At 33.6% G+C, this 14,110-nt stretch overlaps 1 protein-coding gene across 1 annotated transcript; it reads left to right on the forward strand.

The window, feature by feature from the left end:
* Positions 1-11,869: 11,869 nt before the first annotated feature.
* LOC137730513 (glutathione S-transferase TCHQD) lies at positions 11,870-13,874 on the forward strand. Its single transcript, XM_068469507.1, has 3 exons — positions 11,870-12,029; positions 12,648-12,905; positions 13,150-13,874. The coding sequence occupies exons 2-3, from the start codon at positions 12,697-12,699 to the stop codon at positions 13,742-13,744; spliced, it is 804 nt and encodes a 267-aa protein (XP_068325608.1). The 5' UTR covers positions 11,870-12,029; positions 12,648-12,696; the 3' UTR covers positions 13,745-13,874.
* The last annotated feature ends 236 nt before the right edge of the window (positions 13,875-14,110 follow it).

A 14,110-nucleotide genomic window follows, 5' to 3' on the forward strand; every position in this document is an offset into this window, starting at 1 on the left:
ATTTTTTACAGCTACACTCCTTGATCCTATATGAATACAATAAACAAATTTGATCGTCAATTTAAAATGTTTACACAAGTGGATACCACAAAATCTTATGTTATACTTGATGAAAGTATAAATAAACTCCAAATGTTAGTGAATCTAATGTTTTGATGTGATACGCATTGTACGAAACTAGTTTTAACGATCCAACCGTCAAAGTTGTTTGTATATGCTTCGAGATCGTGTACACCAAAAATTGCAAAAAACAAACATTCAGAGATCAAGTAACGAGACAAAACTTTTCGACGGTTATAAATGAAAAATCACGATTTAACGGTTATTTTAACTTTGATTTTGATGATTTTTTACAGCTACACTCATTGACCTTATATAAATACAATGAATGAATTCGATCTTCAATTTAAAATATTTACACTAGTGGATACCACAAAATCTTATGTTATACTTGATGAAAGTATAAATAAACTCTTAAGTGTTAGTGAATCTATCGTTTTGATGGGATATGCAGCTTAGAAACTAATTTCAACGATCCAACCGTCAAACTTGTTCATATATGCTTCAAGATCGCATACGCCAAAAATTGCAAAAAACAAACATTCTGAGATCAAGTAATAAGACAAAACTTTTTGACGGTTATAAACGAAAAATCACGATTTAACGGTTATTTTAACTCCGATTTTGATGATTTTTTATAGCTACACTCCTTGACCCTAAACAAATACAATGAATGAATTCGATCTTCTATTTAAAATATTTACACTAGTAGATACCACAAAATCTTATGTTATACTTGATGAAAGTGTAAATAAACTCTTAAGTGTTAGTGAATCTATCGTTTTGATGTGATACACATCCTACGAAACTAATTTCAATGATCCAACCGTCAAACTTGTTTATATATGCTTCGAGATCGCATACGCCAAAAATTGCAAAAAACAAACATTCAGAGATCAAGTAACGAGACAAATATATGAACGTATACATAAATTAACAAATTGGAAATGGAAGTTTAAAAGATGAGTTAGTGTTTATATGTATCTCAACTCTCAATCATGAGGAAGTAGAACTATGTGCCTTATGGTTTACAATTGAGTATTATATGATTAGTTTGAAAATTTTCTAATTTATTCAGTTTATAATTGGCCATAAATAAATAGGAGTTTATAATGTGCGTAGAAATCACTTTCCAAAAATATAACGTATGCATAAGATTCTTGTAGCGCCTTTGGTTGCTAGAGTTCAAACTTCTCTAGTCGTCATATGTATTTGTCCAATGTTCAATCCGGGTTAAGCAATTATATTTGCATTCAAATTTAAATTCGTTGGTTTTGTCCAATCAACTCTCATATCTTTTCCCACCACAACACTAACACTTGCAAATAGCAACATATATAGCAAAAATCAACAACAATGTTAGTTAGGTGATAATGTTTTAGCTCAACTTTCTGTATGTAAGCTAAAGAAGCTTCTAAGCCACACACGATTGATAATATATAATGTTACATGTTTCCTCCTTAAATTCATTTTTTCAGCATTTTTATTTAATATAAGAACACAATATTTGTATTAAGTTCATAGTTTTTATATGCATCAAATGAATGTCTATCTCATATACTATGACTACTTTCTGGTAGATAATTTCCTTAATTTTTGGTATTAACAGCATGGAAAGGATCCTAGAAATACTCATATGCTAAGAGCACTAGTAGAAACAAGGTTAGTAACACAATATTTTTCAAAGCACATTTACTAGTTAAAGTATTGTTGGAACTACCTGGTGTATAGAGAAAAAGAAAATCAACAAGATAGTTATCTCCCTTGATTTTACAATTTCAATTTCGTAAATGAATCACATGAAGGATCTACATATTATTAATTCAGTTTACATCATGTTTAAGAACAAGGGAAGGATTGCAATCGAAAAAACATAAAGAATTAATATCAATTCAAACCTGATCTGGTAGACGATTTTGAAGAGAGAGATGGAAGACGGAGGTAGCTGCTGCAACTGGGTTTGCAGTTTCTGCCTCCCAAACTAATCAAATGAAATAAAAAAAGTCGTTGACTTTGCGCGACGCAGGTGGTCATACGTCGCGCAAAACATCTTTGCGCGACGTATGCCCACCTGCGTCGCGCAAAGTCAATGAAAGAAGCGGTAAATCCTTTTTCGTTTGGCGCCAAAAGTTTGGCGACGAATGACGGCGTCGCGCAAAACTGCTTTGCGCGACGTATGTTCACCTATGTCGCGCAAAGGCGTTTTGAGCAACGCGTTCGTCGTCGCGCAAAGTGCCGTCGCGCAAAGTCCGTTTGCGCGACGTTTTGTGTTATACGTCGCGCAAACGGACTTTGCGCGACAAAATTTTCTCCGTCGCGCAAGATTCCGTCGCGCAAACATGTTTTTCTACTAGTGACATGAAATAACAGAAATTAAGCGGAGGCATTGAAAAGAAATTGTACTTTAGAAACAGTAAACCAATTCATTTTGAGATCTAATTTAGATTGAATTGAAAAGCTTAGTTTGAAATTATGATGGCATTGTTTGTATTAAAAAAATTTAGATTAATATTAATTTAATTTATATACAGATAGTGGCATTATTCTTCTGGTTTAATAAAACTAGTTTTCATAAACAAAGTGAACTAACACATTGTCTTCATATTTCTTTTTTTGTTTTCTTATTATAAAACCACTAGCCTTTCGCTATACGCGTGTGACAATTTGCTCTTTTATATTTTATTTTTTATTTGTACTTTTTAGTATATTTTTTTGTTTAAAATATTTTTTATATTTTATAGTTTAAAAAGTTAAAGAAATAAAAGAAAAAAAACTACCAACGTGGGTAGTTTGGTTTTGTTAGTTTGGAATTTTATTTAAAATAATTGTTTTATTTTAAAATCTTATTAAGGACAGACAATTTCGAAATTACGAATTATTCACCGTTTTTGCCTTCTGGCTTCATACATCTATATTGTAAACAAAAAAGCGATATGATATTTGCAAATATGATTTACAAAACTTCGTCAACTTACCCACAATAAGTTACAATAGGTCACGACTTAATATCGAATGGCCGGTTAACATACATCATTTTTTTCATCCATAGAAGTCGAATTTCAAATTATTTTACTAAATAAAGAAACCATGCATTGCTAGACCAACTAGTAATAATTTATGTTTTTAAGTTCTCTTTACAAAATATGACGAAGTGTTCAACGAAATGTTCGAAACGAATTTTTTTTTTTTTGGACAAGCTTTATCACAACCAATAACGACAAATTTTCGACTCCTCATTACTATTGAATAACATGTACATTACCAATCTAATTTAACAGAATTTTACTATTGAATAGCATGAATTATGTTGAACTAATTCCCACTCACACTTTTAGACAAATCATACATACTGTCCTTCTTCAGCTCAAACTTTCCTTTTTCATTTAACATCAATAATTTAAGTGCCAATTTGTTTTCTGCAAATCACAATATCTAGAGTTAGGTTAAATACTTTCCTCTTTTCAATTTAGTATTGGTCGGTGCTGGAAATTAAATATGCCCGTGACAACTAAGAAATCACCCTTGGCAGCGGTACTTAAAGTAAGTAGTAAGCCAAATGGAGCTGACCTAACACGTGAGCCAAAGGGTAGCTGCCACGTTTGCCCTATTTCGACAAATATAATATTGTATCCTTGTTTTCTTAATAATGTGATATCATTGTTTTCACAAGTGAGGGACCATCTCCATTTTTTTTTTGAAATTTTTTATTTTGATCCAGATTTAATCTTTACACCCAGTATTCCAATTATACCGTAAAGCAAACCAATGGAGGATGGGTCGCCGGAAATCGAAAAAAAAAAAAAGATCCGAGAGGGCGGAGGAGAGCGGTAGAAAGAGGCCGGTGGAGATGGCCTTCGACAGCGTCTGAGAGGAAGTGTGCACAGAGTTAGATTGAGTTCGTCGAAGAAGATAAAGGGCCTATGATCTTTCTACGATAAAATGATTTCACATTCGTGGGGATAAAGGAAACGTCCCCTTCCTGGAAGGAAGTTTTATCCATAAATAACTAGAATTAGGTTAAGGAAGAAAGTGCAGTGGCACACTGTTTAACAGCAGAGAAGGTGGAAAAAAAATTATTCTGCAGACGATACGTCCAAATATTAAGGAACAACAAGGACAAGTAGGTCTGTATTTTATCAAAATATAAGTAATTTAACTTAAATTAGATCCCAATGTGTCCTCCACTAAAATCTGGGTCCTAATCGGAGGGGTCCAGATCCACACCTTCATCTGCATTGTAGTCTTTAGTGCTGGAATTATGTTTACGTTTGTGCTTCACTGTTTTTAGTCACTGTTTGTATTGTTATCATGTGTGAGTAAAGAAAAGATGGACTGGGGCTACATTTCTAACAATCATAGAAGGCAATGTGTTCCAGCAACTTCTTCTGTCGGTGGATTAGTGTTTGGTTTCTTTCACGTGATGAAATGACAAGCAATATCCCAATAACTTGTCCACGTGATCTTGGAAAAATTGAATATAATTGATTAAATCTCATGTACTATCGGCAATTACGTATAGGTCTTAAAAACATGTTTACTTACTAAAAATATGTATTATTCTCGCTCATATCATATATTTAAAAATTAAAATGTAAATAAAACAATAACGTGTCTCAGATTGATTTTGAGAAAGAAAATAAGGCGTATATATTACAATAAAACCTAGCTACCTGCACCTCCACACCCACAATATACTTTTGAAACATTATTCGAGTCAAAACCCAACAACCTAAAATGTTTCTAAAATTATATTCAACAAATATAAATACCCACCAAATTAAATATAAATATGTAACACCTCACCTGTATATAGATAAATTAAGTTCTTTTATAACTAATATATATTTAAGTTTTAATTATATGCGCGCATGCAGCTAACAAATACTATTTTAAGCTAAATACAGCAAGTTGTGGTGTATATAGATAATTAAGTTCGTTGAAAACATATATGATGATCTCTATTCATCATGAAATCCTACCATTTGTAATCACTGGGATTCGTTAAGATATGCTTCTGGAATAGTTTGATGGTAGGGATCACTTGCACCATATTTATTAAATATATATATATATATATATATATATATATATATATGACGTTACTTGTATCCCAAAAAATAAAATGATGACATTTTTGAATAAGATATATAAACAAAAGAAACATGGACATATTTTGAATGGAATAATTAAGCATTATTTTCATCACGGCTATTGGTCCAGCCAAAAGTGTGGGTGCATGTATGTGGAGAAATTTTTCAGAGTGACGAAAACATGGTCGGATATAACAAATGTCATGAAATAAATGGTTGGAAATTTTTTTCAAGTATTTAACCACTTGTATTAAGACATTTGATGTACCAGATCGTGTTCCAACTACACTGAAAAATCTCTTATGTATGTGGAAATGTGGGAAGAAGTCTCCTTATGATGTGATAAAGTGTGTCATGTCAAACTCTAAATACTAACTTGGATTTATTTTGGTAAACTCAAATTAACACAGTTAAACAAAATGTGGGTCGACCCTAGCTAGAAAGAATAAAATAAGTAATGGAAAGGTGAGAAACAATCATACTTGACACACCGATTCTTTTCTTAACTTTAATAGATGTGAGATCCTTAGTTGCATCATGTACAGTCTATTCTATTTGAAAGAATTGACAGAGACCAAAAAATAATTGATCTTAGTGTATATTATTATTAATTTAAAAATATAATATATGTAAGATCTTATAAGTGCAACCAAATCTCTATAATATATATATATATATCACTATTCTAAAAATTCCCGCCTAGGCCCTAGGCTGCTGATTACCGCTCCAATTAATATCTAGGAGTTTGAAAATTAAGAAATGGCGCCTAAAGCTACTGAGGCGCCCGCCTAGCCCGCCAAGTCCCACCTAAGCACTCGCCTAGGTTGCAACTCACTTAGACAGAAAATAGATAACTTTCATTATGTATTTTATTTTATTTTTTCAATAAATTGTAATAGCTCGTAATATATATATCATTTTATTTTGTAGTTTATGATCAAATTATATATATTTTAAGTATAAGTAGACACTTATTTACATGAAATATAATAGATTTAATTAAATCCGCCTAGTTCATCTAAGCGTCTGCCTAGACCTTTAGGTGCTAGGACCCAACCTACCGTCCGACTACCGCCTAGCATTTTGTAGAACCTTTATATATATATATATATATATATATATATATATATATATATATATATGAGATTAGATAACCATATATTGGCAAGTTGAAATTTAAAAAAAAAAGAGCAAAAATGTAAGGGGCCTAGCTACATTGAATAAGAATCTCACTTTCTTCTCTCTTTTTTATTTTTTTATTTTTTTTTTAAATCTCACTTTCATATAAAAATCGCTTTCCTAGGCTAAAACCAGAGGCAATGATGCTTGAAAACCCTACTGCCGCTAAGCCATCCCCCAACTTCTGCAAGTTGCAACATGCATGACACAGCCATACATACCAATACCATCACAAACCCTCATAACCGAACGAATATTTTTTTCTCACCGTTCTTAATTGTTGATGATCTTTATTACTTTATTATTATTATTAAATAAATTTAAATTTTAAAACATGTACGATGAATAGAGACAAATTTTAAAATTTAAAATTATTTCTTATTAATAAATAAGATCACGAACATTAAAATGCATCCGGCAACTAACCCATCAGTCACTATCTGTGAACGTTTTCCCATGTTAATATATTTTCACTCTCACGTTACCACCTGACTTGACCTTTCATGGCAATTGATCAGTTTAACTACGTACATTGTATTGCGTGTAGGACAGACCTATTATTTTACCTTTTCCCCCTCCAACAAGTCAATCTTGGGGTTTCTGAAAAATGTTTTGACACCAAGAAAATGTAGTTGTTTTACTTGCTTTATGCCTTGAAAGATGGCCGTTGTTATAGAATCTAGACAATTTTGCTTGTTAAATACTCGTCACACTGCCCATAAAACCCGCAAAATGGATTTAAATAGGGGTTGTGCATGCTTACTTAACAAATTAATACCGAATGACTATGAATTTTTAATCTCAGTTTCACAAAGGACTTTTATACCATGTTTTAGTGTTAATAATATAATATTATGTCTAAACTTTTATTCACATGATTATGTAGTATTGATATGGAGCAGATCCTCTCCGAAGCCGGTTCCACCGGAGCCTCCATATCCTCCTCCTTCCTCTTCTTTCTCTGCACTTTTTTAGCCCCCGGAGTAGACGTCGTGCTCCCCCAAAGTGGGCGTCGGCCAAAGTCAGCGTCGTGGCCTCCCCATAGCTATTATCGGCAACGTCGTAGTAGTCGTCGTCGACTGTGTGGTTTTGAAGTTTTCCGATAACTAGCTCTAGGGAGGCCACGACGCCGACTTCGACTGACGCCCACTCAGGGACCGAAAACCTACAAAGAAAGAAGAGGAAGGAGGAGGAACCGGAGGCTCTGGTGGAACCAGCTCCGGAGAGGATCCTCTTCCGTATTTATATACGACGCTGCAATAGTGTCATGTAAATTGTTGTTCATTCTAATATCTAAAATGAGAGGTCTTAGGTACGAATCTCGTGGATAACAAATTCAATACCAAATTAGACTGCTCATGTGGCTTAGCTAAACTATCCCTCTCCTAATGTAAAAACATCAATGTAAAAAAAACAAAAAAACAAAAAACAAAAAACAAAAAGAAAAAAAAAAGAGCAACAAAAAACTCAGATTTTACGATATAGTTTGTGGTTCGGCGGTTACTTGAAATAATAATTGCTTAGAGTTGTGATGTTTCCATAACTTAATTAATTAATTGAGTTGAGTTTTACCAAAACGACACCTTAACCAAAGGACAGATAAAGCAATGCAAGCAATAGCGCAGCAACCAACTTATAATTTCCCGCCCTTGATACAATATTCGACCTAACCCTAAACTCAAACATTTTTAACTACTTGAAAAGGAAATGTAATTTGAACCATTACGGGGTGGTTCAGTGATTGAAGCGAATTTTTAGCTTTTATTGACACGGCATATCTTGAGTTTGATTCCTGATGCATGTGAGTCACACTATAATGGCCAATGAGAGGCTGAAATGTTTTTGTAATTTTTCTCACCTCTAAAAAAGTGATTGTCGTGGCAAAATCACCAATTAATTCTTTTTTTATGAAAAAAAGAAGAAGAAAGGAAACGTAACTTGTCAGTTGGTAGGCTTACTTTCAATGACAAATTGATTATATGAAGAATAAACTGAGTTTATTAAAGATATATACATGTATGTAACAATAGATACTCAAACTAACTTGTACTCCATCATAAGAACGATGAAATAAGATCCTTTACTCGTATTTTGGTCTATATACAGTGCTTGATGTCAATAATTACTTCATTTTTAGGTTTAGGGACGGCTCAATGCCTTGAGTTTAGGATTAGGTATCTATGAATTTACGATTTATATTCCAAAATAATAATGCAAAATTTTAAAACAACGTTGATTTTGAAAACGACATAGATTTAGACATAAGCACAAGATCAACACCGAATGGATGAGGACTTCGGCTCCCATTGAAAAGAAAAAGGTTAGGCACCCATGTAGAAGTGTTTCTAAAAGAACCCAAAATCACTTATGAATAGAAACACATGCAGAACGGAGGTACTTCTCCATAAAATTACTTCAAGTGATGTTATTCATAAGCAAATAGTACGTATTTCTGCTTTCTACGTATGTCATTTCAAATAATTGCTTCTCTCCATAAGTGATTATAGCTCGTAATCACTTGTAATTAAACAAAACTCTAATTAGTAAAAAGTAATATTTATACTAATTCTCCAAGCTCCAAACAATTAACCCATCAAGTCACGAAAAGACATGCCGCCCACAGTGGGATCACGTAAAGGAAGCCAGGCATGTTTGCTTGTCGTCTAGATTGTGATATAATGTAATGTAACCCGCATTTATTTGGAGTTTAAGAATTTCATAGTACTTTCGATTGGAAATTTTGTAGAGTAGCCTTTTGTTTGTAGTGTTTTTGGTTTGGGTCTCAGTCATAGCCGCATGCACAAGTCTGTGGGTTTGAAGAGCAATTTATAAGTTTCAGTAATGCAACACATAGTTTTACGATATTGGTGTATTAATTCATGTGAAAAATGATACATACAATTAATATTTAATGAGTTAAATTCTTTAATTAACGTGATGTGTACAAATTACTAGCTATGTCATATGGCCAGTCTTTAGAATATTGGTATTGGTGGAAGTATTGATAAGTAAATTTGTGGAAATGTCGATGGATATATAGACGTCAATTACCTTCGATGAAAATTTGTTGAAAAAACGTGGAAACTCAAAATGGAACTTTAGAGAATGTCAAACACTAGTTTAAATGAAATATAAGTTTTCATATTTAACTGGTCGTATATCGGATAATATTGACTAAATCTGTTAATTTTAGCTGAAATTTTAGAGTTTCTTCAATATGAATGAAGTCTAAACTTCACCTCATTTCCATATCTTTATTTGATTTTTCCGATAAATCCAGGGAAATACCAGAGAAATTTCAAACGCTACATATGGTATATCAATAAGGTACAAAAAAATATAGCATATATTGTATTTCCTATTGAACAAATGAAGATATATCTAAAGATTTAGTTTCATTTAGATGTGGTTTCGTTTCATTTGGTTGGAAGAATATGACAAATGAAGATATATCTGAAGATATTGTTTCGTTTGGTTGGAAGAATGGATTTGGACATGGGATGGGAGGTGAGTGACGGTGACATTAGAAATTTTGGGACCAGAACTTAGTTAAGGGTCACTTAAATTTATATATCCTCTCAATTTATTGTCGGGCATCCACGAGTAGGCACATGAAATCTCTCTTTAGTCTTTCCCTTCACGTGAAAGGCTTTTATTTATTTATTTATTTATTTTTTAACAAATGATATTATCTACACTAAGGAGAGGGGATAGGCTAAGCCTCATAATGAGCTAGCAATAATGTAGTTCAAATTCGCCTTAAGTGAAAATCGAACCTAAGACATTTCACTTGCAAGTGAAGAAAAATACCACTCGACCGTAAGTTCCGCTTTACTTGTAAGTGATAGGTCTTAGGATTGATTCTCGCCAAAAGAGAATTTGAACCATGTTACTATGGCTAGCCAATTGCAGGACTTAGCACACTTTCTCACTCTCTTAGGGTAGATAATATCGTTTGTTAAAAAAAATAAATAAATTGAACTTAAGCGAAGATATTAGTTGATAGAGCCCAAGCTTTAATTTTGGGTAGAAACTTGAAGCCCAAAGAAGATTTGAACTAATATAGGCCATAAAATGCAAGATGGCATTGTGGGAAGTGCGAAAAAAGTTCTAAACTAATTAAGGGCCCAGACGAGTTGAAATAATCTCGATATGTGCAAATTGGGCCCAAGAAAGAACGACAATGGCCCATGATTGAAGAGGCATGTTAAGCAGTCCGGCCCACAAAAGGAGTAAAAGAAAAAGGGAAAACAATTCTTCACCAATAAACAATGCTTTTACTAAATTGACACTAAACAAAAACTAAAGAGGCATTGCAGGACACTAAAACATGTTTTATTGTTTGTTTTAGTTTTAATTGAAGATTTGTTTCTATTTAGTTTACTAATTATTTTTCCGACATTAGGAGGTTACTTGTTTTCGGACATCCCAAATTGGTTTCCTCTTAACCTCAAGGGGTATGCTATATTTAAAGCTTTAAACCCTCAAGCCCTTTAGGATCTTTATTTTGTTCTTTTCAAAAAAATGTAGAGCTCACTCCATATCGAACTTCAAACGATCCGAACCGTCTATTTTATTATTCTTGACTCATAGATCATCCTTGTAAAAAATTAATTCAATCCGAAATCATTTGCCTACTTAATTATCAAGATAAAATTTTATTGTTTCTTATATAACAAAGTATTCGTTAATTTTTTTTTAATCCAAGTAGATGTCATAAATAGTTCTGATTTGACTAATATTTTGTAAGGATGATCTATGAGGTGCAACTTGAAGAATAAACAGTTCGGATCGTTAAAGTTCAATATGGTGTGGACCCCACAACTAATTCCTATTTTTATAAAAAAAAATGGAATCCTTTCCCTTAAAAGCTTATTTTAAACCCTAAGCCTGCTGCTTTACATCAACTTACAAAATTTTACTATCTTGATCATCGAAGTATCTTTGTTTGATAACCGATAACAAATCAATGCTCTTCAAAGGGACAGTCCCCAAATATGTGTTAAAATTTGCATGTAAGTGTCCGAATCCACTACTTCAAAAATGTATTAAAGATGATAACGTTAATGTATTCCGTGTGATGAGTTTGAGTGTTCGACACTTAAACTCTAATTTTGACTGTTCGCATTATGACTATTTAATTTATTGACTATTTAATTTATTATGACACCTTCATATTGTTTATAGAAAATTTTAAAATATTATTTTATGGTCATGATTATACATTTTTATATTTTGACACCTTATGTTTTTTATATAATATTTTATAATAAAATATAAAAATTAACTTTAAACTGTAAAGTGACAAAAAAATTCGTTTAAGAGAGTCGTAACATTCCTCGTTCAATAATAGAGAAAAGGAAAGGAGGTGCCGACCAAAAAGTTGGACAAGTTGACCGCGGGAAGTGTCGTGGTAAGTAATCTGGGAAATTGTGCAGGTGGACGCGTGTGCGGTACGTGACAGCGAGTACACCAATCCTTCCTACTCGAGCAAGTAAGAATCCAAAAAGTTGTGTTCCACTTTCCAATTGGAACTTTTGGAAGCATGGATTATAGTACCTCACAGTTGCGAATGTTCCCCCTTTCCAGCTTTTTATCCATCTGGAGAGAGGAGAGGTCAAGTTTCTCCTTCTGGTTCCTGCAAACTTGTCAAATTCCCAACCCAAATAGTAATTTCTAATCAGTCTTCTGCTTTTCTGGGTAAGTTCTGAATCACTACTTTTACTGTCGATTCATTGTTTTTGTTGCTAATATTGTGATATTCTTGCTTGTCTTTGTTGACAATGTTTTTATTTTTTGGGTGCGGAAGTTGATTATGTTATGAATTTGACTGTGTTTTTATTTTTTTAATTAAGTTTTGAATTTCCAGTTGGTTTTTTGAGAATTTTCAATTTTCTGAAGTGTATAGTTTTTCCATTGAATGTGTTCCATTGGGGTTTTAGAAAGCTTCAACTTTGAATTTTGGGACGTTTGAGCTTTTAATTCTCTAATTTTTGAGTTGCCATAGACAATCAGACGTGGTCTGGTTAAAATCTGAATTGCTGGCTGTTGTTGCAATTGATATGTTTTTGTCTTTTGAATTGATTAAGGTGGTGTTTTTGACGTACCTTGATCCGTCGGGCTCAGTTCGTTAGTAGGGTTTGGAATCAAAGTTCGCATGTGAAATCCAAGCTTGGTTTTTTTGTTTGTAAAATTCAGTAGCAATTTGCAGAACTCGTTTACCAGTCTGATGAGAAAACTGGTGTAAAATATCATCTACTTATATGCACACATTGTTTAAAGTTTCGCCTTTGATTAACATGTTAGTTGTATTTGCAGAGCCCAGCATTTGAAGGACGAAACAGAAGAGAGGCCCGGTTTCTCAACCATGCAGTTATATCACCATCCTTACTCATTGGATAGCCAGAGAGTGAGACTTGCCTTGGAGGAAAAAGGCATTGATTACACATCATTCCATGTCAATCCCGTGACGGTCAAGAACATGGATGCCTCATTCTTCAGGAGGAATCCGAGTGCAAAACTCCCGGTTTTCCAGAACGGGCACCATATCATTTACAACACCATTGAGATCATTCAGTATGTTACACATTTCACTAACACAGTCTGATAATATTGTATTATATAAGTTATATGCTATCGATTTTAGAATTCACTATAGATTTGTGTCGTAAAAGCGAAACATAATAATGAATGTTGAATAGCATTCGAGTATATTGGCCTTGACAGTTTTCTCTTTCGATCTTCAAGCAATGTGTTATTGTTTCCAAAACATGTTGACTATGAAACGAGGAAGATTTTAAACTGCTATTTGTGTATCCAGGTATGTGGAAAGAATTGCACTAGTCTCATCAGGGAAAGAGAACATCCCTTCAAGTGGCGGAGAAGTGACTGCATGGATGCACAGAATAAAACAATGGAACCCCAAGTTCTTTACGCTTTCTCACATCCCAAAGAAGCACCGCGATTATGTCTCTAAGTTCATAAGGCAGGTGATTATTGCTCGAATGGCGGATGCTACTGATCTAGCTGCTGCTTATCACGCCAAGTTAGTCCAAGTGTACGAGACAGAAGACAAGTTAAAAGACCCCGCGGTTTTGAAACAGAGCAAGGAACAGTTAATAAGACTTCTTGATCAAGTCGAAAAAAAGCTGAATGAATCGGCTTATTTGGCCGGGGAAGAGTTTAGCATGGCGGATGTGATGCTCGTTCCTGTGCTGGCACGGCTAGTGCTCTTGAATTTGAAGGAAGAGTATATAGATAGCCGGCCGAACACGGCTAAATACTGGATTATGGTGCAGCAGAGGCCTAGTTATAAGAAGGTGATTGGGAAGTACTTCAGTGGCTGGAGGAAGCACAAAACGTTTATTAGAACTTGGTGTTTTGTTCACATCAGAACCATTCTAAGGAGATTTTGATGCTGTAAAAACCACGCAGTTGCATTGCAAGCAAAATAAATGTTAATTCAAATGTATGTATATTTTCGGGTTGGAAGCCTGCTCGGAATTATTTATGTACATATACAAGCATAAAATTTTATTTGTGTTATTTATTGTGTGTTATAAGTCCTCAGCAAGTTTGATGAATTTTTTATTTTTTTATTTTTTATATAACGGTAATGGGGATCAGAGTTGAGCGAAATAACACAATTAGTCAGCAATAATTTGATATCAAACATCCGTTAAAGTAACTTTGTCATTATCAATGGTTGAGCTAGCGTCACGCCGCGTGGCCCGACAGCGCAGCTGTGACATAAAATACTACTTAAGACTGATAAATACCAC

This window comes from Pyrus communis, chromosome 1 (genome assembly GCF_963583255.1).
Source record: "Pyrus communis chromosome 1, drPyrComm1.1, whole genome shotgun sequence".
Classification (NCBI taxonomy): Eukaryota; Viridiplantae; Streptophyta; class Magnoliopsida; order Rosales; family Rosaceae; genus Pyrus; species Pyrus communis.

Bases quoted from the DNA above. Each gene is read 5' to 3' on its own strand.
- LOC137730513 (XM_068469507.1), top strand. From the start codon at position 12,697: ATGCAGTTATATCACCATCCTTACTCATTGGATAGCCAGAGAGTGAGA. The intron at 12,906-13,149 runs GTATGTTACACA...TTGTGTATCCAG, and splicing joins AACACCATTGAGATCATTCA to GTATGTGGAAAGAATTGCAC.